We start from the raw sequence: 26,924 nt of genomic DNA, 5'->3' as shown, positions 1-26,924 counted from the left end.
ATGATCTTTGGCAGGTGGAGTCCGGATTTCTTGGCGTTCACAGTTTCGATCAGTTTGTTGACTTTTGCTTTTAATTCGGCTGTAGTGTCCTTCGTTACCCTTTGGAACTTAGTTTGGTCAGAGAGTATGATGTTCATTTTCGCCAGATATTCGTCTTTTTTAAGAATGACATGTAACATCCTTTTCGTTTTCGGCTTGACGTTTGCGAGGCACTACACATCAAGAAGTCAACACCAGCAATCAACAGCCAATTATTGCACAACTATATTCTACCCACCTCAAGACTCTGCTCCAATATAGAAGCATCAAGAAATATGGACCAATAGGCTTTCTACAAACACTTCTATTCAATACCCATTGTTTCTGTTCTGTCTTGTGTTGATACTTTTAATACCTTATTAATATCCCCTAGTGTTCTGTCTTGTGTTAATGCCACATCACCCTTCCCACCTCACTCAAATGTAATGCCACATCACCCTTCCCACCTCACTCAAATGTAGATATAAAATCAGGGAAACGCAAGTTCTAATCAGTTGTGTATTTGTGAAGTCTTTGAAAATGTAATAAGTTTTACGAAACGCGCCCGTGTCGCGTCAGACTAGAAATTAAAATGAATTTTGGAGAAGTGATTTTTGATTTACCTCCAACAGTGAAGCGTAATGTACGAAAGATTGAGAAAATTCGTGTTAGAATTATTAATCTTACTTTTTCGGTCATATTTAATAATATATGTCTACAGGAAAGACTGCTACCAAAATATATATATATATATATATATATATATATATATATATATATATATAAATATATATATATATATATATATATATATATATATATATATATATATATAATATGTGCAAACAAGCCTGAATGGTCCCCAGGACTATATGCGACTGAAAACTCACACCCCAGAAGTGACTCGAACCCATACTCCCAGGAGCAACGCTACTGGTAACTACAGGGCGCCTTAATCCGCTTGACCATCACGGCCGGACAAAAAGGAAGTGATAGCCGAAGCTATTTGAACCACTTCCCCGCCGGCAACTCGGATGGTAATCTTGGGCATAGCATTTTATCAAATCACCTCATTCTTTGGGGCACACGTGAGGAACACAAATGCAAACAAGCCTGAATGGTCCCCAGGACTATATGCGACTGAAAACTCACACCCCAGAAGTGACTCGAACCCATACTCCCAGGAGCAACGCTACTGGTAACTACAGGGCGCCTTAATCCGCTTGACCATCACGGCCGGACAAAAAGGAAGTGATAGCTGAAGCTATTTGAACCACTTCCCCGCCGGCAACTCGGATGGTAATCTTGGGCATAGCATTTTATCAAATCACCTCATTCTTTGGGGCACACGTGAGGAACACAAATGCAAACAAGCCTGAATGGTCCCCAGGACTATATGCGACTGAAAACTCACACCCCAGAAGTGACTTGAACCCATACTCCCAGGAGCAACGCTACTGGTAACTACAGGGCGCCTTAATCCGCTTGACCATCACGGCCGGACAAAAAGGAAGTGATAGCCGAAGCTATTTGAACCACTTCCCCGCCGGCAACTCGGATGGTAATCTTGGGCATAGCATTTTATCAAATCACCTCATTCTTTGGGGCACACGTGAGGAACACAAATGCAAACAAGCCTGAATGGTCCCCAGGACTATATGCGACTGAAAACTCACACCCCAGAAGTGACTCGAACCCATACTCCCAGGAGCAACGCAACTGGTATGTATTGTCTACAACGCAACTGGTATGTATATAACTGGTATGTATTATTGTCCTGGGGACCATTCAGGCTTGTTCGCATTTGTGTTCCTCACGTGTGCCCCAAAGAATGAGTTGATTTGGTAAAATGCTATGCCCAAGATTACTATCCGAGTGCCGGTGGTGGGGTGGTTCTAATAGCCTCGGCTATCACCTCATTATGTCCGGTCGTGATGGTCAAGTGGATTAAGGCGTCTTGTACATACCAGTTGCGTTGCTCCTGGGAGTATGGGTTCGAGTCACTTCTGGGGTGTGAGTTTTCAGTTGCATATTGTCCTGGGGACCATTCAGGCTTGTTCGCATTTGTGTTCCTCACGTGTGCCCCAAAGAATAAGGTGATTTGGTAAAATGCTATGCCCAAGATTACTATCCGAGTGCCGGCGGTGGGGTGGTTCAAATAGCCTCGGCTATCACCTCATTATGTCCGGTCGTGATGGTCAAGTGGATTAAGGCGTCTTGTACATACCAGTTGCGTTGCTCCTGGGAGTATGGGTTCGAGTCACTTCTGGGGTGTGAGTTTTCAGTTGCATATTGTCCTGGGGACCATTCAGGCTTGTTCGCATATGTATATATATGTATATATATATTGTTTCGTGTTCTGTCTTGTGTTGATACTTTTAATACCCTATTAATATCCTCTAATGCCACATCATCCTTCCCACCTTACTCAAATGTAATGCCACATCACCCTTCCCACCTCACTCAAATGTAGATATAAAATCAGGGAAACGCAAGTTCTAATCAGTTGTGTATTTGTGAAGTCTTTGAAAATGTAATAAGTTTTACGAAACGCGCCCGTGTCGCGTCAGACTAGAAATAAAAATGAATTTTGGAGAAGTGATTTTTGATTTACCTCCAACAGTGAAGCATAATGTACGAAAGATTGAGAAAATTCGTGTTAGAATTATTAATCTTACTTTTTCGGTCATATTTAATAAAGTATATATATATGTATATATATGTATATATATATGTATATATATATGTATATATATATGTATATATATATGTATATATATGTGTGTATATATATATATATATGTCGTACCTAGTAGCCAGAACTCACTTCTCAGCCTACTATTCAAAGCCCGATTTGCCTAATAAGCCAAGTTTTCCTGAATTAATATATTTACTATAATTTTTTTCTTATGAAATGATAAAGCAACCCTTTCCTCTATGTATGAGGTCAATTTTTTTTATTGGAGTTAAAATTAACGTAGATATATGACCGAACCTAACCAACCCTACCTAACCTAACCTAACCTATATTTAAAGGTAAGGTTAGGTTAGGTAGCCAAAAAAAGCTAGGTTAGGTTAGGTTAGGTAGGTTAGGTAGACGAAAAAACATTAATTCATGAAAACTTGGCTTATTAGGCAAATCGGGCCTTGAATAGTAGGCTGAGAAGTGCGTTCTGGCTATTAGGTACGACATATATATATATATATATATATATATATATATATATATATATATATATATATATATATATATATATATATATATATATATATATGTCGTACCTAGTAGCCAGAACGCACTTCTCAGCCTACTATGCTAGGCCCGATTTGCCTAATAAGCAAACTGTACTAAAATTTCTCACAAACCTACGGTAGTAGGAGGCAAGACCAAGGAAGCGCAGGAGCTGCTTCCTGGTGGTAGGCTGTGGATAATGCTGGATGGCTTGAGTGTGTGAGTCTAACGGAGCTAGGCTGCCACTCCCAATTACATGACCCAGATAACGCACTTTACCTTTGGCGAAGGTGGACTTGCCCAGGTTGATGGTGAGGCCTGCTGTCAGGAGCTTGGCGAACAGTCGTTGCAGCTGGAGCAGATGTTCGCTCCAGGTGTTGGAGGCTACGACGATATTATCCAAATAGGCGTAGGTGTTATCCAAGCCCTGGATGACGCGGTTGACAGCTCTCTGAAAGGTGGCCGGGGCATTACATAGTCCGAAAGGAAGGCGTTCATATCTGAAAAGTCCAAAGGGAGTGATAAAGGCAGATATTTCTTTGGCTCGCTCTGTTAGACACACTTGGTAATACCCCTTAAGCAAGTCCACTTGGGACAAGTACTGGGCATTACCAATGGCGTCAAGAATGTCATCTATCCTTGGCAAGGGGTATGCATCCTTGACAGTCACATTATTTAACTTACGGAAATCCGTACACAGTCTCACCTTACCTTGGGGTTTTGGCACCAAGATACAGGGTGAGGCCCAGGGGGACTCACAAGGTATAGCCAGTCCATGATCCAAGAGGTACTGCACCTCAGCACGCATGACTTCCTTCTTGCTAGGGCTGATTCGGTAGAAGGGTTGACGAATCTGCCGGGTGTCAGGGAGCAGTTGGATGTCGTGCTGGGTAACATTACACTCTTGGGGGTCATCTCGGAACAACTCTTTATGTTCTTTGAAGATCTTGACAAGAGGTGCACTATGATTGTCCTGAAAATAATTGGGAAGATCAGTTACGATTTCCGAATTAGAAAGCGCTGACTCCTTGTCAGTGCTTTCGGGAGGAGAAGCAGGGAAGGTCTCACTGTGGATGTATGGCTCTTTAAAGGAAGAGTAATTAATCATGACAGTGGGAGGAGTACCATTATATAGCTTCAGGAGGTTGACGTGGCACAACTGGGTCTTCCGCCGCCTATCTGGAGTCTCTAGAACGTAGTTGTGGTTGTTTCTGCACTCCTTGATGCGGTAGGGTCGTGAAAACCTGTTTTGTAAAGGAGAACCTGGGATAGGGAAATAAGCAAGTACGAAGTCTCCCAGTTTAAATTTCCTTACTTTGCTGGTCTGGTCGTAATGAGTCTTCATCCTCTCCTGTGCTTTCAATAGATTATCTTGGGCAAAACTGTGGACCCTCTCTAGAATGTGTTGTAGGTTTTGAAGAAACTGGGGCACATTCTGATGCTCACTGAAGGTGGCATCACGTAGAGAGTCTTTGCAAGCCTTGAGAGGAGTACGGCACTTACATCCGTAGAGCATCTCATAAGGAGATACTCCTAGAGACTCATTGGGAAGACTTCTAAATATACACATGATTAAGTCTATTTGCTTATCCCAATCCTTAGAGGTTTCATTACAAAACTTCTTCAGGAGTGCTTTAATAGTCTGATGACTACGCTCAAGAGAACCCTGTGAAGCAGGATGATAGGGGCTGGACAATACCTGTTTGATGTGGAACTCTTCCAGTGTCCTCTTGAAGAGATCACTGGTGAAGTTGGTGCCACAGTCGCTCTGAACCTCCCTTGGAAATCCATACTGGGTGAAGATCTTCAATAAGTGTTTCACAACCGTAGAAGCCGTAATGTTCTTTACTGGAACTGCTATGGGGAATCTGGTGGTAGGACACAGGATGGTTAAGATATAGGCGTTACCTGAACTGGTCCGAGGTAAAGGACCAACACAGTCTATAATAAGTCTGTGGAAGTGTTCCGCAGGCACCTGTATGGGAGTCAGTGGTGCTCTGGGAATAGAGATGTTCGGTTTACCTGCCATCTGACATGTATGACACTGTTTGACGTACTGTTTGACGCTATTTACCATACCTGGCCAGTAGTAGTCTTGACGGATTCCATGGTAAGTCTTGTTAAATCCGTAGTGGGAGAGTGCTCCGTGGGCCAGGTGTAGAATAGTGGGCCGCAGGCTGGCAGGAATCACTAGTTGTTCGACGTTGGCCCAATCGTCCTTCTCCTTCAGTTTACTGGGTCTATATCTGCGGTAGAGCAACTCGTTCTCTAGGAAGAACCCAGGAATACTGTCAGGTTGAGTCTCAGCCTGGAAAAATAATGGTGTCAAGGTAAGATCTTCCCTCTGTAACTTACGGAACTCCAACTTGGTCAGATTCGGGGGTAGTTTCTGAGGGTCTTGAGGGACAGCGGTAGCAGTAGAGTCAGCTGGCTGTGGTCGTGCAGCTTGTGCACGGGTGGTCACTAAAACCGGAGGAGAAACTTCATCACTCTCTTGAACCTTTGCTGGAACATACTCAAAGATGGGATTATCCATTACAGAGGTACACACCTGGGGTTTGTCCATGACGATCAGGTTGGTCGGTTGCAGGTCTTCTGCCAAGTCGTTGCCCAGGAGAAGTTGCACTCCAGGCATGGGAAAAGGCTTTTCCCTGATGGCGACTTGGACTTCTCCGGTCACGAAGGGACAATCCAGGTGGACTCTGGCGAGAGGATAAGGAGTGGTAGCAGTGAGGTCAGTGATGAAGACAGTTTCTCCGGTGTAGGCGATATTGGGTACAGCCGACTTCAAAATAATCGATTGTAGAGCCGCTGTGTCCCTCAAGATCTTCAGTTTGAAACGTCCCTCCGGATTTGAACCGTTGGCAGAGACAGTTCCAGTATACAGGTGCTTACTGAAAAGAGAAAGATCATTAACATGAACACCAACATTCATCACAGGCTTACCGCACTTAGGAGGAGTCTGTTTGGGTTTAGGTGATTCGGTGTTTCCTTTGTATTGAGACTTACCACATTTATCTATGGTATGTCCATAGAGTCTACAATACTTACAGTACAATTGCGAGCCAGCTTGATCGGTACTCACTTTCTTGTAACTGTACCACGACTTCTTACTGGAAGATGGTTCTGGTGTCAGCCGGTGGATGAGGCTGTAAGTGTCAGCCGACTTAGCACACTTTAGGTAGTCGGTTTCTTCTTTATCTGCTAAATATAGACGGACAGGAGGCGGCACACGCCTCAAGAATTCTTCAACTAGCATGAGGGTGACGAGTTCTGCAAAGGTAGAGACATGTGCTGCTTCCAGCCATTTCATAAAATATTTCCTTTTGGTATTAGCAAATTCGAGAAAGGTAGTGGTACTTGCCTTCAGGTGGTCACGGAATTTCCTTCGATAACTTTCGGTGGAGAGAAGGTAGGCGTCCAACACTGCTTGTTTCAGAGTCTGGTAGTCATTCTCAGACGCCAAAGTACTGAGTGTAACTGCAGCTCTACCTGTAAGATGTACTCGGAGAAGGGTTGCCCATTGGTCGGCAGGCCAACCAAGTTGATTAGCAAGGGTTTCAAAGGTGGTAAAAAACACATCAACTTCTGTCTCTACGAATGGTGGCATTAACTTACTTGCATGTGATATATTGAAACTGACGGGAAGATTGGCGGTAGCTTGCTGGCATTGAGCGAGGTGTGAAGTTTCCAACGCGAATTCTCGTTGACGACATTCCATAGCCAGAGTTGCTTGTTGTTTGTCATGTTCGTGTTGCATCTCCAATTGGCGTTGTTTTGTTTCAAGCTGTACTCGTTCCCGCTCACGGAGTATTGCAATCTCACGCTCTTGTTCTTCTTTCCTCAAGGCAGCTTCACGTTCCTTGAGGGCGATTTCACGTTCTTTTTCTTCCTTTCGTATAGCAGCTGCTTCCCTTTGTTGCTCGAGGGCTTCTCTTTGCATGGCAGCTGCTTCCCTTTGCTGCTCGCGTTCGACCTTGGCCAGCTCTAGTTTGAGTTTCATCGTTGCCAAATCAGTTTTATCTGCAATAAAGTAAGTTTCGTGAGTTTCAGAGTCTATCTTACCTTCCTCTAAGAGATGATCCAGTAACAGGTTATGTATTTCATTTTTGTTGGCTTGGTAGGGAACTTCTAGTTGATACTCATGTGCAAGAGTTTGTAATTCAGTCCTCTTGGCATGACTTAAGGTCCCTATTGCACCTTCTGGATCTGCACGGAAAGCTTGGAGACGAAACATGGTGAAATTAGCAAATAAATGCACAACGAATATACTGTTGTGATATGGTGAATGTCAGAAACAGGACAACGTGGCAACTGGTACCTATCCTGTGGAATCTTTAACAATTAATGTTAATTTCAAGATGATAAATGATTAATAAATCAAGGTCGCAGGAAATCTTGTACCCGGTACTCATGTAAGAGGATAAGGGCAAGAAAATCCTACTAAACAAGCGAAACTGAGTTTCTAAAACAAATGAAACAGTTAATTGCCTCAAAAGTGAATTAGGTAGTCCAAGAATGTAGGCATACCTTGCCGAGTCTCTATAGGACATAAGCAAGTTTTTCCCACTGAAATTAATATGATACTTAGAGAATTAGCGAACTTTTGTGCTCTGAAAAAGATGGCTAATTCCCTACCAATGTAAATATCATCATCTCTGACCGACGTTTAGGGGTGCGACGTGTCAACTGGTGACAAGAACTGCTGCTGAGGTCCCAATACAGCAACTAAAGTTCGTGTGAGAGGAACTATGGCCCTCTTTATCCTCCTACTGTCAGATTGCGGAAGATTAGGTGCACTTGACCCGGGGACAGACCACAGTACCAGGGTACCAATATGATGATCTGCCGAAAATATGAGAAATATCCTAGGGACAAAAGATGGTAAACACGAGTAATAACACGGAGGGAGAGATGACCAATTAAGAGAATGACTGAGGCCTACAGTCACCACGTAATCCAAAGTTGTCTCACCTTCACCATATGCTACTCTCGGAATGCACAATACACACAGGACCATATGAAAATAAAATTGAATATTGAAAATAGTGAAAAGCTACGTTACCAAAGCCAAATACGCTTACCACAAATTTACTACTTGGCACCAGTACCTGAGTGAAGCTCCGTGGACAGGCCCCCACGTAATGTGACGGTAAAGCGTTGGTGTTCGGCTGTTTCAAAAGCTAGGGGCAGGGCCTCGTCACATCACAAAAAAAAAAAAGAGAAAAGTTTGTCCTTTCGTCTGTGGTAAGGTAATGGGAAGACACACAAAACACAAGTATATAAACAATGAAATTTTAATTACTCTAGAAAACAAGACATGAATAAAGGCAATCTCATAAAAGGCAGGACAAGTCAACAAACAAAATAACATGAATAATCACTGGCAAAGGAAAAGTTACGCTAAGACAAGTAAGTTACAGTGATAGTAAAATAAAATATGTAATGGGTGCTGGAATACTGGCTTCAAGCTGCCACCTCCCTTAGTACACGAAAGCCAAGGCTTAGTCTACCAGCGAGAGATGTCAACTTCATGGAGAACAAAGATATTCTGACGAGACTGGCGCACTGCAGCCCAGACGTCGACTTGTGGTGGTGGTGGAGGGCAGGTGCGACGAGACACCAGCCAATCAGCAACAGGCAGGCAGAGGATGAACAGTTTGCTGGTTACGGGCTGTGGCCAGGTGTTGGGGTGTGCAGGGTACTATTTGCTCTCTGGGCAAAACGTTTGGCGATACTGGTGGACGTATCTTCTATATAGTATCTTGTACTTTGACATAATGATGTAGGGAAGAGCAGGCTCAATCTCTCTTGAAAGAGATTATCGTCACAATATATACATACATACATACACATATATACACACACGTGTGTGTGTGTGTGTGTGTGTAATTACCTAAGTAATTACCTAAGTGTAGTTACAGGATGAGAGCTATGCTCGTGGTGTCCCGTCTCCCCAGCACTCTTTCATATAATGCTTTGAAATTACTGACAGTTTTGGCCTCCACCACCTTCTCACTTAACTTGTTCCAACCATCTACCACTCTGTTTACAAAAGGGAATTTTCGTATATTTCTCCGGCATCTGTGTTTCGTTAGTTTAAATCTATGAATCTGTTCTTGAAGTTCCGAGTCTCAGGAATTCTTCCCTATCAATTTTATCTATTCCTGTTACTATTTTGAACGTAGTGATCATATCGCCTCTTTTTCTTCTATCTTCTAGTTTTTGCATATTTAATGCCTCTAATCTCTCCTCGTAGCTCTTGTCCTTCAGTTCTGGGAGCCACTTAGTGGCATGTCGTTGCACCTTTTCCAGTAATTACCCAAGTGTAATTACCTAAGTGTAGTTACAGGATGAGAGCTACTCTCGTGGTGTCCCGTCTTCCCAGCACTCTTTTTCATATAAGGCTTTGAAACTACTGACGGTCTTGGCCTCCACCACCTTCTCACTTAACTTGTTCCAACCGTCTACCACTCTATTTGCGAAGGTGAATTTTCTTATATTTCTTCGGCATCTGTGTTTAGCTAGTTTAAATCTATGACCTCTTGTTCTTGAAGTGCCAGGTCTCAGGAAATCTTCCCTGTCGATTTTATCACTTCCTGTTACTATTTTGTATGTAGTGATCATATCACCTCTTTTTCTTCTGTCTTCTAGTTTTGGCATGTTTAATGCTTCATACCTCTCCTCGTAGCTCTTACCCTTCAGTTCTGGGAGCCACTTAGTAGCATGTCTTTGCACCATTTCCAGTTTGTTGATGTGCTTCTTAAGATATGGGCACCACACAACAGCTGCATATTCTAGCTTTGGCCTAACAAAAGTCATGAACAATTTCTTTAGTATATCGCCATCCATGTATTTAAATGCAATTCTGAAGTTAGAAAGCATAGCATAGGCTCCTTGCACAATATTCTTTATGTGGTCTTCAGGTGATAGTTTTCTATCTAGAACCACCCCTAGATCTTTCTTTATCAGAATTCTTTAAAGATTTCTCACATAATATATAGGTTGTGTGGGGTCTATGTTCTCCTATTCCACATTCCATAACATGACATTTATTAACATTAAATTCCATTTGCCAAGTGGTGGTGCTCCATGTACTTATTTTGTCCAGGTCTTCTTGAAGGGCATGACAATCATCTAAATTCCTTATCCTTCCTATTATCTTAGCATCATCAGCAAACATGTTCATATAATTCTGTATACCAACTGGTAGATCATTTATTACACAATAAACATCACTGGTGCAAGAACTGAACCCTGTGGTACTCCACTTGTGACATTTCTCCATTCCGATACATTGCCTCTGATATACTGCCCTCATTTTTCTATCAGTCAGAAAATTTTTCATCCATGATAGAAGCTTACCTGTCACCCCTCCAATATTTTACAGTTTCCAGAACAACCTCTTATGTGGAACTCTGTCGAAAGGCTTTTTTAGGTCCAGATAGATGCAGTCAACCCAACCATCTCTTTCCTGTAATATCTCTGTGGCTCGATCATAGAAACTGAGTAAATTCGATACACAGGATCTTCCAGATCGAAAACCATACTGTCTGTCTGATATTATATCATTTCTCTCTAGGTGTTCTACCCATTTAGTTTTGATTAGTTTTTCCAATACTTTCACTATTACACTTGTCAATGATACAGGTCTATAATTGTGGGGGTCTTCCCTGCTGCCACTTTTGTAGATTGGAACTATGTTAGCCTGTTTCCACACGTCTGCTACGATTCTTGTACACAGGGATGCCTGAAAGATCAGGTGAAGTGGAATGCTGAGCTCAGGTGCACATTCTCTCAGAACCCATGGTGAAACTCCATCTGGACCAACTGCTTTGTTCTTACTTAGCTCCTTGAGCATTTTTTCCACTTCGTCTCTAGACACCTCTATGTGCTCTATGTTGTTCTCTGGAATTCTTATTGTATCTGGTTCCCTAAAGATTTCATTTTGTACAAACACACTTTGGAACTTTTCGTTTAGTGTTTCACACATTTCCTTTTCATCTTCCGTGAATCTATTTCCCATTTTCAACCTCTGAATATTATCCTTTACCTGCAATTTGTTGTTTATGAATTTATAGAATAGACCTGGTTCTGTTTTACATTTGTCTGCAATCCCTTTTTCAAAATTTCTTTCTGCCTCTCTCCTCACTGCTGTGTAGTTGTTTCTCGCATCTTTGTATCGCTGGTATGTTTGGGGGTTCGGCCTCTTCCTGTATTGATTCCATGTTTGTGTCTTTTGGTCTCTAGCCCTCTCGCAATTTCTATTGAACCAATCCTGTTTCCTAGTTCTGCATCTCTGTTTTGGTATAAATTTTTTTGTGCCTTTATCATATATTTCACAAAACTTGACATACATCGCATTCACTTCCTTGCCTAGCATCAAGTCTGTCCAATTATACTCACTAAAAAAATTTCTAAGGTCACCATAATGTCCTCTCCTGAAGTCTGGTTTTTCAACTGCTTCAAACTCCTTATTTTCTTCCAGCTTATAACGCATTGCATACTTTATTCCCAAAAAGACATGGTCACTTTTACCCAAGGGAGGAAGGTACTGAATGTCAAATATCTCTTCCTCCTTCCTGGTAAATATCAAATCTAGCATGGAGGGAACGTCCCCTTCCCTCATCCTTGTAGCTTGTTTAACATGTTAATACAAGAATGTTTCCAGGATGAGGTCTACAAATTTACAGGTCCAAAAATCTTCTGTTTTAGCTTCATATGCTTCCCAGTCAATGGATTTCAAGTTGAAGTCACCGACTATCAACAGTCGTGATCTATCGGTATCCGCTCTCGCTATAATCTCTCTCATTATTGTTATAAGACCTTCACGTTTACTATCTAGCTCCTCCTTTGACCATGTGCTGCTTGGCGGTGGACTATATGCATTTATTATCATTAGTTTATCATCCTCATGGCAGATCTCTAGTGCTATTATGTCAACTTCTTGTGGATTGGCAGTCATTATTTCCCTCACCTTTAGGTGTTCATTTACCAGCACAGCAACGCCACCGCCTTTCCTAATTTTTCTGTCCCGTCTCCAAATTGAGTAGCCCCTTGGGAATATGACCTCATTTAAAATTACATCTTCAAGTTTTGTCTCCGTGAGTGCAACAATGTCTGGTGTCTGCAGCTGTATTACATCACTTAACTTTAGTATTTTCGATCTCACTCCATCTATGTTGGTGTATGCAATCTTCAGGAACTTGTTCCCCCTCTCCTTATTCTTCACTCCCCCTCTCTCTATTGATTTTGCTGGTTTGCCTTTATGTACCACTTTACTGGTTTGCCTACCCCTATCACTTTGTAGAAAAAAGAATTTATTTCTTCTTCATTCCTGCTCTCATTTAAACGTTTTGCCTCGGCGAGGTTCAGTTTCAGCTTCTCTCTATCTTCTTTTGAAAGATCTCGTCTTAACGACCACCCTTTCCCATCCTCATCACTTTGTAATTTTCTAGCATTCCTTAGTACTTCTTCCATCTGTTTGGTACCGTTTAGGGTGATCCTCAAAGGTCGATCTTTCCCTTTTACGTACCTGCTTATTCTCCTGTAGTCGCACACATTCTCTATGGTTGTAAGACCTTCTACGAGGCCAACAATTTTATCCACTACTTTAGCTTCTTCTACAGCTCTTTCTGACCTAGATGTTATCGCCTTTTCTTTGCAGCCAAAAATGATCAGGGACTTACTCCGATCAACTGTGTTTTGCACCAACTTCAGGTTAGATGCCAATTCTTTCCTCACTTCTAGCCTAATGTTTGTTTTGTCTTGGTTGCTGCAGTGTTTGACTTCCTTTACTGCTTCTTCTATTTTTTCCTTCTCCTTGGCCACTTGTGCATAAGTGAGTTGCATATCTTTCTTGCACTGTTCTATTCCCTGTGTAACTTCCACCATCTGTGCTGACAAAAGCTGTTTCTCCTGTTGAATTTCCTTGCCTAACCTATTGTAGTCATTTATGTTTAAATTTACTTTAACTTCTTCCAAAGCTATTTTTAAGAGTTTATTTTCTTCTTCCATGGCTTTGCAATTTGTTTCCAATTGATTCTTATCCTTGCGCAAGTCTTTCACTAAACCCTCAAGACATAAAACGTTGCTATTCAAATGGTCATTACTTTCTTTCAATTTACTAATTATTTCTACATGAGAGTTCACTATAGTATCTAAATTTACCAACTTGTTATGTAGACTGTTAATATCAATGCTTTCTTCATTGAATCCCTCAAAATCAAGCTCTGTTTTGTTTTTCCCCTTGCCAGTGGCCATCTTGAATGTTCTTCTCTGCACTGTAAACACTAGGGCAACTTTTTCTCATCCGATTTTTCACTTCCCTTAGCACTTTCCTTTTATCTCACCTATTTTTCAAGAGCACTATACCTTTATGTTCTCTGGGACACCACTCACTACCATCAACCTGTACTACAATACTTAGGATTGTTGAAATATGCTGGAGCTCCTCTGATGCAAGTGTTGACCCTAGGGTTGTCACCTTTTTCTACACAACACACAACACACACACACAGTGCGTGTGTGTGTGTGCGCGCGTGTAAATGACGAAAATTAACATGTGATGAAAAATGTGACAGTGTCAGACCATGGAGGAAGAATTGAAACAGGAATTTCCTTAAGTACTTTCATATTTTAGTAATACATCTTCAGAAGGTCCTTCTTAAGATTTGATGTCTACTAAACATCAAAAAGTCAACACCAGCAGTCAACAGCCAATTAATGCACAACTATATTCTACCCACTGGAAGTATGGGCCAATAGGCCCTTTGCAGTTACTTCCATTCTTCCCTCTCATTTATTCTCATTTATCCAATTAATACCCAATGTTCCGTGTTCTGTTCTGTCTTGTGTTGGTCAAAAGTTTGTTCACCTCATCCAAAACTGTTGCAACATATCACCTCACCCAAATGGGAGTATATAAGACAAGCTCTTTAAGTACTGTATTAGCATAAGTAAAACTGTTTAGTGTTTTCAGGTTACAGTTGTGTGTGTGTAAACTAAAGTCTTTGAAAATGTAATAAGTTATTACGAAATGCGTTCAAGTGTCGCGTCAGACTAGAAATAAAAATGAATTTTGGAGAATTGATTTTTCAATTACCATCGACAGTAAAAAGAAACATAAGAAATATTGAGAAAATTCGTGTTAGAATTATTAATCTTACTTTTTCGGTCATATTTAACAACATATGTTTACAAGAAAGACTGCTATCAAAATATACTAATATATATATATATATATATATATATATATATATATATATATATATATATATATATATATATATATATATATATACTCATTTAATCACGTGTTTATTTTCGTGATATACACATATATATATATATATATATATATATATATATATATATATATATATATATATATATAATATATAGATAATATATATAATATATAGATAATATATATAATATATAGATAATATAGATAATATATAGATAATGGTATTTTATCAAATACCTCATTCTTTGGGGCACACGTGAGGAACACAAATACGAACAAGACTGAATGGTCCCCAGGCATATATGTAACTGAAAACTCACATCCCAGAAGTGACTCGAACCCATACTGCCAGGAGCACTTTGCAACTGGTGTTCAACTGGTGTGCCCCAACAAATGAGGTGATTTGATAAAATACCATGCCCAAGGTGGTATTCATCTTGGAAGTTCAGCGATAGTGGACGTGCTCTGGGTGGACCCGGTTCCCTGTTCCAGGGATGGTGCCTCAGGTTATCCACAGGGTTCTCAAGTCTAGCCAGCCTGCAGTCTACCCTCATGCCCATGTTGTGAAGAAGTATGCTGTTCTTGCGGCTATCTTTGATAATATGTCCTAGGTCGACATATGGGTGCAAGGGTTTTGGAAATCAAACAGCGTCCTGGCCGCCAGATATTTTGTCAACGTTCTGGGCCCTCTGCGGCCTTGTGTTGCTTTGGGACGTCTGTTGTCTCATATTCATCATGAGACATGGGTGCTGGCACCTCCCACGTAAGTCCCTGTTTTTACTAATTATTGGGTATTTAGGTTCAGGGACCCGACGGGGCTCCCCACAGAAAAAAAAAGTGTTGAATGTAATGAAACACCGTTTTCTGGACGAGCCTTGACACCCGCCCACCCTTCGGTCGGCAGTTTTCATGATTCTATAGACTATGGTGGAGCAGCTGGCTCGCCCTCAGGGCTCACCCTCAGGGCCGGGCTCAGGGAGGGGCGCTAACGAGTGGGTGCACTAGTTGAATGATGATTTGCTTGTTTTATTGTTTTCTTTTGGGGGAGTTCTTGGACTCTGTACAGACGTAGGTTGCAATTTTTACCAGTTGGGGGTTTGTATTGGTTCGCCTATCTTTCTGGATGCCCTCCCTAGTTGATGGCAGACATGATATATTCTAAATGTAGAATGTTCATTCTGGATACTGCTCCCTGCGCCTCTCTGAGGTGACCAGGTTCTGGCGCTGGTCTCCAGTAGGCACTAGAACTCCAGGGACTGATTTTACCAAACTAATATGGCACATGTCAGTTTAATAGCATCAGGGAGCCTCCGGGTCTCGCCCAGAAAAGGGCGTTTCATTACATTCAATGCTGGGGTTTTTCAAATTATCATATCAGGATCGAATTTTCAGTGTTCTCAGTGTATCTAAGACATTTTGAGTTCTTACTCCAGAATTTATTAATGACAATGTCTGAGATTTTTGTGATTCCATTGAGGTTGAACTTTCACAAATATATTAGACACAGCTATTAGAAAAGCTAAGAGAACATTTTATAACCCCAACCCATGAGAAGTTCAATCTTTTAAAAATTCACATGTTCTTTCTTACACACACAATGTGGCAAAACCACTCAAGGAATTTAATATAAATATGAGCTTAAAAATGCAAGTAGAGTTAAAAATCTAGTTATTAGAAGCACGCTGAACTGTTTGGCTGACTGTGTGTATTAGATACCTTGCAAAGAGTGTGAATATGTATATATATATTGGTCAAACAGGAAAACCATTGTCCAAGCGTGTTGAACAGCATCAATATTCTGATTGCAATGGACAAGACTCAAATGCTTTGATTTGTTATTGAAATTTGCATGATCATATGATTAGTAAAGAGTTTTGCCAATAGTAATTGTTTTATCAATAGAAGTGCAATAGAATCGTGCCTTATAAAATGTAATAGTAATATTTTAAATACTGTATAAGTCTGGGTATAAAATGGACTAATTTCTAATTGAAAAAATTACTTCGGAATTTATGTTAAGTGCAAATATAATTTTAGTCTACTCTGTAATTTGGGGTGCTTTCATCAGAGTTTGTTTACATTTTTCTTTTTTTCGGTTTTAAATTCAATTGCCTTTTTCTGATCAATCAATTTAGTTTAATAGGGAACAACGTTACTTCAGTTGGTTCCTACACCAGTCAGTGTGGGGTGAGTGTAATAGTGAAGCCTACCTTAGGGATAGTAGTCATCTCGAAACAAGTCAGTGACTGGAGGAATGATTTGCTTTTGCCTTCCCAAACAAGGAGTACAGGAGGTTAGCTTGGTTAGGTGCTGGGCTTACGGCCTGTCAACCACAATAGCTACTGACCAACCATAAATGATATGTCATGAACATAGTCCAGGACTAAAGTAAGCTTCCAGTGCATGTACACTGTTATGAATATGTTACTGCTATGGGAAGGTGGTACTGTATCGAGAAGACCTAAGGGAAAACTAGGAGTTCCTAAAATCAGTGGAGATCAGATAGGCCCGGCCCCAAATAAGAACATCAAACAATATTAAAATAGTGGCTTAAAGTAAATATGTCAGTCTAGCGGTTGATCACTGATCCCCTTCACAGGAAGAAGAATACTCCTTTAACAGTACTTATTTATTAACGCTCTTATAACCCCCCATATACATTAATAACAATAACTACTTTACCACTCTATTTTACGTTAAAAGCCTTGGTCCACATAGACAGGATACAAGGTTTTACAATTACCAAAACTAGGGTAAAGTCTACTTAAATAGGGCACTAGCAAAGGCTATAGGTAGCCTGGGGCAACTTAAGCACACGTGATTTCACTACACCACTTAGAGCAATCTTAGGAATATAAACACTAGCTCAGGCTACACAAACTACTACACACTTTTGCCAGAGAACGGTACACCTCATACAATATTTATCTTGATAACATGGAGACTCAGGAACGGTAAGGAGATAGAGAAGGTAAAGGAGTATAGAACCCAGGAGGGGGAATGTGAACCCAGCCACAGCCAGCACCAGAGAGAGCGCCGCAGCCTCCAGTCTCTGAGCTCCCAAGTTGTTGTTATTGTTGCCGGGAAGTTAACCTAACTGATCGTGCAGCTACAAACAATACAAGTCTTCACTGGCCTTCGTGACTCGTTATTTTACTAGTTCTAAGAATAGCTGATAAATAGTTCAATATTTAATAATCAACAACAAGCTCAGAGTCTGAATGCTCTGTGAGAAACAAAATTCGTCTTATGTCTGGCAAGAAAGATAGGAATAAAACCGCATCAGCAATCCTATCAAATAATGTAAAGTAATTATTTAGAGCTCAATTTGACCTCTGGTTTCCAACTAAAGAACCCAGGGTCATAACATACACCAATAAGTTGGGTGCATCTCTCAATGCATCCTTTGACAAACTATGTTACCTAAACCATTGTCCCCTATACCCACAAGAGTTAAACCATCTTGTCCAGAGTGATGTAAACATAAAATGTCCATTATATAAATAAAAAAGTAAAGTTGTCTTGTGGAGGAATCCAACTAAAGTAAAAAGGTGTCAATATGATAGGGCCGATGAGAACTTTTACCCTCAACACATTGCTCGCAGTGACAAACTAATAACAATTATTAGGTTTTAGCGACGTCATGAGCTGGCTAGAAGTGTAAGGCTGTAGCCTGCTGACATCACACAAATACATACATAACGTATTTCTCAGAAAGCATACGAAACTAAAAAGATAATAAATAATTCAAGATTGAATATAAAATAATAAAATAGGTCATCGAGATTAATAATACTGAAACATAAACTATGAGAAATAAATATTCAAATGCCAGATAGTTAGAGGGGGAACTGAAGAAAAAATCGGCTTTCTTAGTTCATATGTGAATGTTTCCTCTTATTATCTGGTGGATGCATAGTGTTTAAATTGTTGTTATTATTAGTTTCTACTTCAATCTAGTTAATGGGGATTATTTATTGTATTGCTAAAATTGTAGAGGTATTGTTATACTCAAATTCTGTCAGTTGAAATGTAACCAATCACAGGCAAGTAGGCCTCTGACGTCATGCCAGACAGAGGAGCATCAGCGATGCTCCCAGCAGCCTCAGTTATCCTCACAGACCCAGAGTAGGTGGACCTCGGCTGGCCAGTTATACACCTGTTTGCCTCACTCAATAAATATATACAGAAGCGACTACTGTGTCTACATTCAACCCGAACAAGGCAAACGAATACTGGTAGCAGCAGTGGGATCCAGAAATTTTTTCTGGAAGCAAAAGTTCCAGTACCCAGCATCGCCTCGTGTTCCAGCCAAAACCGCCGCCACCGCCACCGCCATAAGCCGCCATCCTGCCACCCACGCATCAAATATTGTGCCAGACCGGGGTCCTGCCATCAACCACTACTCCAGGCCAACGTTTTAGAAGTAAGGGTCAATATTTTCCTGTGAGAACGGGCACTCATCAGTGAGGAGGAAGGAAGCTTCCCGCGCCAGCCATTTTTGAACCTCGCGCCACCACGTGGGAACCACCTAGTACACCCACCACCACCACCACCGCCACCCAAGCTGACAGTATCAAGCTTCGTGAGGGTGCAAGCTACTGCAATCGTCGTCAGCCATCGTCGCAGGTATCAACTGGTTATTCCATCGTCGCAATATTGTCGTCGTCAGAATTTATCTTCGTGCTTCTAGCGTGAACAGTGTGGGGTCCCTGAGTCTCGCGCCACCGCCGCCAGGAGCGCTGCCGTCGCATCCAGTTTGTAAACACGCCTCACATGGGCCTCTTCAGATCTTCACGACGCTTCTCCTACTTTGGCTACTGGTGATCCTCATAAATTACAACCCTGAGATAAGTAATTGCTAGTTGAGAACAACGTGCCAAGTGTTAAAAAGTGACTTATGTAATAATTCCCATAATATCCTGTGAATTAACCATTCAGTGACTTGTTAAATATTGGAGCTGGTTCAGTACTGCACTCCCCACAGTTTTCCTGTGTGATTTCAACATTCCTGCTTCTTACAGTAATTTCATTGAATTTTAATTGTTCTCCTAGAGTGTTATTGGTAAATTCAAATTCCAGTGAATTAAGAAATCCTTGTTTTAGTAGCAGTTAAGGATTTGTGCAATATAATTTTTTTTAATTTCTCCAGACCTAACTTGAAATTTATCCTTTAAGCATTTTATTTTAAACTTTTACCATAGGAGTTATATACATTCCTGTGTCCAGTTTATGTGCTACATCCATATTTCTTGCATTGCCACTTGTTGTGTTGAATCTTTTTTTAATGAAATTTTGCAATTGCACTTCCAGTTTTTATATTCTCAATTGCTGTGCTTAGTCTCGTTTAATTAATTTACATACATCTAATTCCAGTCATTTTTTTAATGAAAGATTGCTAAATTTAGTTTACAATTGCTTGTTCTTGATTATTTTCTTGCCTAGCCCAATTTAATAATTTTATTTCTGCCATTTTTTACTTTAGCCAAGTTGATATTTTTTGTGTTTATTTTTGTGTATACTATTTCTGATGCCAGGTGCACTTAATTATAATCTGCGTTCAAATATTACTTCCACGGCTGTGACAATGCCTACCACTGTTGAAACCCCTTCAGAATCAATGGGAACAGTTGCTCGTCCCAATGGCCAGAGATCAGCTCAGGAAATGGCTATTCCTCTTTTTGCTGGGGAATCGCGTTTATTAGAATCATGGTTTAGTAAGGTTGAAGCGAAAACAGTTGCACGTTTTTCTAAGCCTACTGATGCCGAATACTTAGCAATTGCACGGTCAGCCGTGGACACAACCAAAGGTGATGCACGTTTTGTTGTTGATGAGAAAGCCATTGTTAGCCTTCAGTCTTGGCCTGAATTTAAGGATTTCTTTCGCCGTCGCTTTGTTAATAAAGGAGACCTTGACCCATATAGGTTAGTCAAGAAAATTGCCAATGCCACCATGCAGCCTGGTGAATCGTTTAATGCGTTTACTAGCCGTCTCGATCAGTATCTGTATGCCTTAGTTTCTGCTATGAATAATTCAACTTGGTTAGATAAAGACAATAATCTGTCCCCTGAGGCTATGGCCAAAATGATAGCATTTGGTACTTTAATGCATTTTGCCCCCGAGCATACAAAACCAATCGTTGAGCAACAAAATTTTGGTGTTAAACATGAAATTGGTGAAGTATTTGAGGCTATTAACAATGCCGCAGATAAACTAGCTCCCCGAAGTGCTCAACTGTTGCCACCCTCTGATGCTGTAAATGTAGTTACAAGTTCTCAGCATCCTCCCACAAATTCTCAAAACTCTTGGTCGCAGAAGCGTACCCATGCTCGTAGCCCCCAGTCAAATTCGCCGCCTCATAAAATGCCGAAACGCCATAGTCCACAACCATCCACTCCCTCATGTTGGCATTGTGGTAAGAGTAACCACCTTGCAAGGGACTGTTGGTCCGCCCCTAGATCATCACCTCCTAGACAATTCTCTCGGCCCCCTCATCAATCTAATCATTCTAGGCTTCCATATTGCACGTACCATAAACAAGTTGGTCACCACACTGCGGATTGTAGAGCTAGGCAAAGGACATCTCCACCTCGTAACTCCCATGGTCAGTCTTGGCGAGGCTCACAGCGTCCAAGACATTATCAGAACTCTCGTAATTACAACTCCCAGCCCAGCTATAATGCAACTTCAAATTATAATGCTCAGTCACAGAATGCTGGAGCTCAGAATGTTCACTCCATGTCGTCGGGAAACCCCCAAGGCCATCCGCTAACCAATTCAAGCTAGCCAATCCTAGTGCCCTCCCTGTGTATTCAGTAGCTACCCAAAATAGATTTGGACACTTGACAGAGGAGGACACTGACTCTAGACCAGTTGTAGATGTTGACGGATCCACAGTAAATTTGACACAAACAAGACGCAGATATCCCAGACAACATAAGTCAAAAATAGTAACTTGTCCAGTCTCAAGTGATGGTCCCCTTGTATCAGCCATTGTACATGGTAGAGTTTTAAAAGTTTTTCTTGACTCAGGTGCAAAAATTAATATTGTCAAGCCCTCAGCTCTTAGAGACATTGAAAGTATGCACCCTACTATTTTAAAACAGTCACACATACCTTTTCTAAGTGGTATTTCAGGAAATAAAGTAAAAGTTCAGGGTGAAATTGACCTCCCACTCAAGTTCAATGATGTCACATTGTCTATAACATGTTTAGTTGTTGACATTATTCATTTTCCTGGAGACATTCTCTTAGGTCTGTACACCATGATTGATGAAAATATTGCATTGTTTCCCCATCGTTGGAACATAAGTATCAAAGACCATGTCATACCCTTGTGTAGCATGTATCGACAGGGCCACGAGTTCAACCTTCAATCAGATTATGTTAATTTTGTTGACACCCGCCTTGCTAGCGTAGGTTTGTCAGATCATTGTCGTGGTAGCATACCCGAGAAAACAGGCACTCGATTGAAGCATAGTAGTTGTGCAGTTGTTAAGGAGAATGAGTATCGGGACTTTCTGGAAGGGGACGCCCTAACGGATTCTCGTTGTCTCGCTCGCCTGGCAGCTTCCATCTCTGAAGTCAGTGGTTCCACGGCTACTGACACTGTGTTACACCCTCATTCTCTCACCAGAATAAGAGTTAAGGTTCAGGGAGTGCCTGAGTTGTCGGATGTGATTGCGGAAAGTGAAACATGTAAAGTGAATGGTACATTTGTTGAACCCTCCTGGCACACAGTGCAGGATGGTACTGTCTCACTTTTTATCGCGAACACAAGTAATGCCGATATCCATCTCCAGTCGGGTACCCATGTTGTAGATTTTGCCCATTACTCGTTACCGGTGCGAGTTGTGGATGATGTCTCCATGGATCATACTGTTTGTACACTCACACCAGGAGAACAGGGATCTCAGCCAGAGGTGCAAGCGCAACACCTCAGTCCTACTGATTTTCCTGACTCTGTGGCTCAGCTTTTGAAAATTTTGAACAAGAATAGAGCTGTTGTTGCTCTACCAGGAGAAAAATTAGGTCTCACTCCTCTCATTACACATAAAATTCCCCTTGAACAAGGAACTACGCCTATTTATGTACCAGCTTACCGTCTTCCCCATTCTCAGAGAGCAGAAGCAGATAGACTTGTAGAAGAAATGTTACAGAGTGATGTAATTGAATCGAGTAATTCGCCATGGAACGCTCCATTGATTCTTGTACCAAAGCGAGATGGGACTTGGAGACCTGTAATCGATTATCGCAAGCTTAACAGAGTAACAATACCTGATCGTTTCCCACTTCCAGTTCTCAATGATTTGTTGCAAAGTATTGGTCGAAACAAAGTATTCTCAACGTTAGATTTGTTGCAGGGATTCTGGCAAATCCCCCTTGATGAGGAAAGTAAACAATTGACAGCCTTTAGTACTCCCAATGGTCATTTTCATTTCAAAAGAATGCCGTTTGGTTTGCGTAGTAGTCCAATAACCTTTTCACGGCTCATGACAAATCTATTTCGTAGATTGATAGGAAGTACGCTTCTAGTTTACCTTGATGATCTCATAATCATGTCGCAAGATGTTCAGACTCATTTCCAGAACCTTGAAAAAGTACTTGCAAAGCTCGCTGAAGCTAATTTAAAAATAAAGCTTGCAAAATGTTCATTTTTAAAGCAAAAGATTAATTTCCTAGGTCATACAGTTACACCTTCAGGTATTACATTGAATGAATCAAAAATTATTGCTGCCCGTGATTTTCCAACACCTCGTACCGCAGAAGCCGTAAGACAGTTCACAGGTCTTGTAGGATTTTATCGTTCATTTATTGCTGGATTCTCTATTATAGCCGCTCCGCTTTACAAGTTGCAAAGAAAAGATGAACCCTTTGTTTGGGGAGAGGCCCAGGATCAGTCATTCAAAAAACTCAAAGCAGCCTTGATTTCGTCACCTGTCCTTAGGTATCCAGATTTTTCTAAACCTTTTACGTTGGTTACAGATGCTAGTGACATAGGTCTAGGTGCTGCATTACTTCAAACAGAAGGTCACAGAGATCACGCAATAGCTTATGCTAGCCGTACTTTATCTAAAGAAGAGAAAAATTATAGTGCAACAGAACGAGAAGCCTTGGCAGTTGTTTGGGCACTTAAACATTTCAAGGATACAATTTATAATTACCCAGTTCATGTTCTTACAGATCACCAACCATTAATTCCCTTGTTCAAAAATAAGAATCCAGTTGGAAAGTTTGCTAGATATTTGCTCACAATTCAAGAATTCAATCCCACATTTGGATATATTCCAGGAAAGCAAAATGTTGTAGCCGATGCGTTTTCTCGACACGTAGCTGCGATTCAGTTAAATTACCCAGCATTAGATGCTACAGTAGTAGAAACGGAACAAAGACAAGACCCCATATGGGCACCTGTCATTAAATTTTTGACTAAGCAAGACACTCGCCCGATTCATAAACCACCAGTACCATTGAAAGAACTAGTTATGTTGGACAATTTACTGTGTAGAGTAGTAAAGCTAGGGACAGCCCCGAGGAAATGTTGTCAGTTAGTTGTTCCAGCTGTCTTGGTACCAACTGTGTTAAAAATTATCCATGATGCTCCTGCAAGTGCACATCCAGGAAAGGATCGTACACTCCAACAAGGTCGATTGAAATATTTTTGGCCAAAAATGGCTAAGGAGATTGCTCATTATGTTGACAGATGCTTAACTTGTTTACAGCACAAGGGACATGTTTCAGGACCTAATCCAATTCAGGTGTACCCAGCAACTAAAGCTCCTTGGGAACGAATATCGATGGATTTATTGACAAATTTTGCGGAAACAGAGAAAGGGAACAAACATTTGCTTGTAATGGTCGATAATTTTTCACGGTTTTGCGAACTAGTTCCTATCCCGAACAAAACAGCAGAAACCATAGCCAGCGCATTCCATGACCAAATAATTTGTAGATATAGTATGCCTAAAGTAATCCTTTCAGATAATGGTCCAGAATTCAGTAATAGTATTCTAACTAGCTTGTGTGATTTATATAACATTATATCAAACACGAACTTGTGTATTTTTTGCATTGTACATAAACTAAAATGGAATATACACAAAATATATAAATATACTTGCTGGTTGCTCGGTTAGCTATTATAGTGGCCTTCATAACCTCCAGAGTTTGAGAGGCCTTAAGTCCAACACCAACCAAAGAAGGATATACCAGTCATTAAAGTATAAAAAATTATTTAGTGTAAATATTTATATTAAATATACTAACTACTTAATATATATCCAACATCTAACTACACCTAGTTTTACCTGACTTAACTTGACTTAGCCTTACACAACCTAACTTCACCTAGCCTTACACAACCTAACTTCACCTAGCCTTACACAACCTAACTTCACCTAGCCTTACCCAACCTAACTTCACCTAGCCTTACCTAACCTAACTTCACCTAGCCTTACCGAACTTAATTTCACCTAGAATACATAACCTAACCTAACTTCACCTAGCCTTACCGAACCTAGCTTCACCTAGCTTAACCTAAGCTAACTTCACCTAGCCTTACCAAACCTGACTTCACCTAGCTTAACTTAACTTCACCTAGCCTTACCGAACCTGACTTCACCTAGCTTAACCTAACCTCACCTCACCTAGCTTAACCTAACTTAACTTCACCTAACTTCATCTAACTTCACCTAGCCTTACCTAACCTAACATTATGCTGAACATTCCATGTTCAGAACACAGTTTAGTTACGCTAGTAGGTTCCTAGTGTTCAGATTTTAATATGTTTTACACTTTTGTTTTTAGATTTTAGATGGATGTGAAGACAAAAATTGTGGAGGCAATATGTGAAGAGCCTCCTGGTGAATTATGTAACAAAACTTGCAAAATATTATATAATCGAAGCAAAATAACAACCATAAAATATTTACTGGGGGAATTTAGGGAGGAGAGTTCAATCCCAGTCCATTACCTCAATATTTTCATATTTAAAGTTACCTTAATTGACTTCAAATAGCTTTATTAATTAAGACTTTAGGCCTACGTTGGAACATGCGTAAGGAATACGTAAGGAATTCAGCGCAATACAACCAGCATTATATATGGGGTTAATGCATGCAAGGTAAAATAATCAAGCAAGGACAGAGTACAAATACAAAACTAATTTCGAGCAAATTCTTACTTAAAAATGATGAATGTTGATTTACCTCTTGTTTTTTAGATTGTAAAACTTTAAAAGTTATATTTTCTTCTAATATTTGTTTATTTCTCAGACACATAACTGCAAGAGTTATCGATACGTTGTTGGGAACTGGAAAACACGTATTCTCCATATTTCTGCAAGTGACCCCAGCAAGGACAGTGGGGAGTACACATGCATCGTGAGTTCTATGCAGACCACGCCACAGTCCACAACAATGGTTCTCAATGTCATAAGTAAGTGAAGCGTTACTATCTTCAAATTTCAAGTAAATTATTTAAGTTACATAATATATATCTATAAAAATGTCTGTCCATGGTTGGAGACCAAATGCTTGGGGCACGCCCAACTTTGCAGGGCCACTGGTCTGAGGGTAGGGCACGGACGTTGTTTGGTCGGGGTCGCCAGAATTCAAGAGTGAGACATTGTGCTTGCGTCACATTATAAATCCAATATGATTTGTGGCACTGCCTGCCATTTACACACAGCAAAATAGTTTTGTAAACAAAAATCTAACAACTATTCTTTTTTACAGAATTATTCACCATTATTCATCAATCTCGGGAAAATTAACTAAAATTTCCAGCTCTTCATACTTTGCTTGTAGTACCATGATATGTGTAACTTCAAATCATCCCCCTCTCTTCCTCCTGACAGAGGGAGGGAATTATCAGCCATGCCATTACGAATATATAGCACTTGGAAGGGTAAGGATGGATTAGGATTTGGGATGGAACGGAGGAAGGAGATGGAATGGTGCCCAACCACTTGGACGGTCAGGGACTTAGCGCCGACCTGTATGAAGCTAGACCGTCCCTCTACCGTCCAGTCCAAGTGGTTGGGCTCCCCCTGACAGCAAAACACGAAGATCGACTCAAAGATTGGAAAGGGGTGTATTATATTCTATACATATGTCATTAATTATAAGACATACCGACACTTGCTTCTGTTGTATTATTATAAATATTGTAGGATATATATATATATATATATATATATATATATATATATATATATATATATATATATATATATATATATATATATATATATATATATATATATGCCCGAAACGCTTTGCGTAATAGTGGCTTTAGGCATTGTATGTACTAGCTCTATCTATTAATCCAACAAACTTTGTAAAATCTCTTGTATGTATGTACCTTACCTAAATAAACATTTAGTTATTATTTATTTATATATATAAATAAATAAATAAATATGT

The 26,924-nt window shown here is 40.5% G+C and overlaps 1 protein-coding gene across 1 annotated transcript in view; it reads left to right on the top strand.

The window, feature by feature from the left end:
• LOC123762810 (uncharacterized) overlaps positions 1-26,924 on the top strand; it is a 367,859-nt gene that overhangs the window by 51,982 nt on the left and 288,953 nt on the right. Inside the window, exon 3 of the mRNA XM_069332301.1 lies at positions 25,773-25,935. Within this exon, the coding sequence (XP_069188402.1) occupies positions 25,773-25,935 (163 nt within the window). The remainder of the gene's footprint in view (positions 1-25,772; positions 25,936-26,924) is intronic.

The sequence above is a fragment of the Procambarus clarkii genome, chromosome 27 (assembly GCF_040958095.1).
Source record: "Procambarus clarkii isolate CNS0578487 chromosome 27, FALCON_Pclarkii_2.0, whole genome shotgun sequence".
In the NCBI taxonomy this organism is placed as follows: Eukaryota; Metazoa; Arthropoda; class Malacostraca; order Decapoda; family Cambaridae; genus Procambarus; species Procambarus clarkii.
This window is presented reverse-complemented; position numbering and strand designations above follow the sequence as displayed.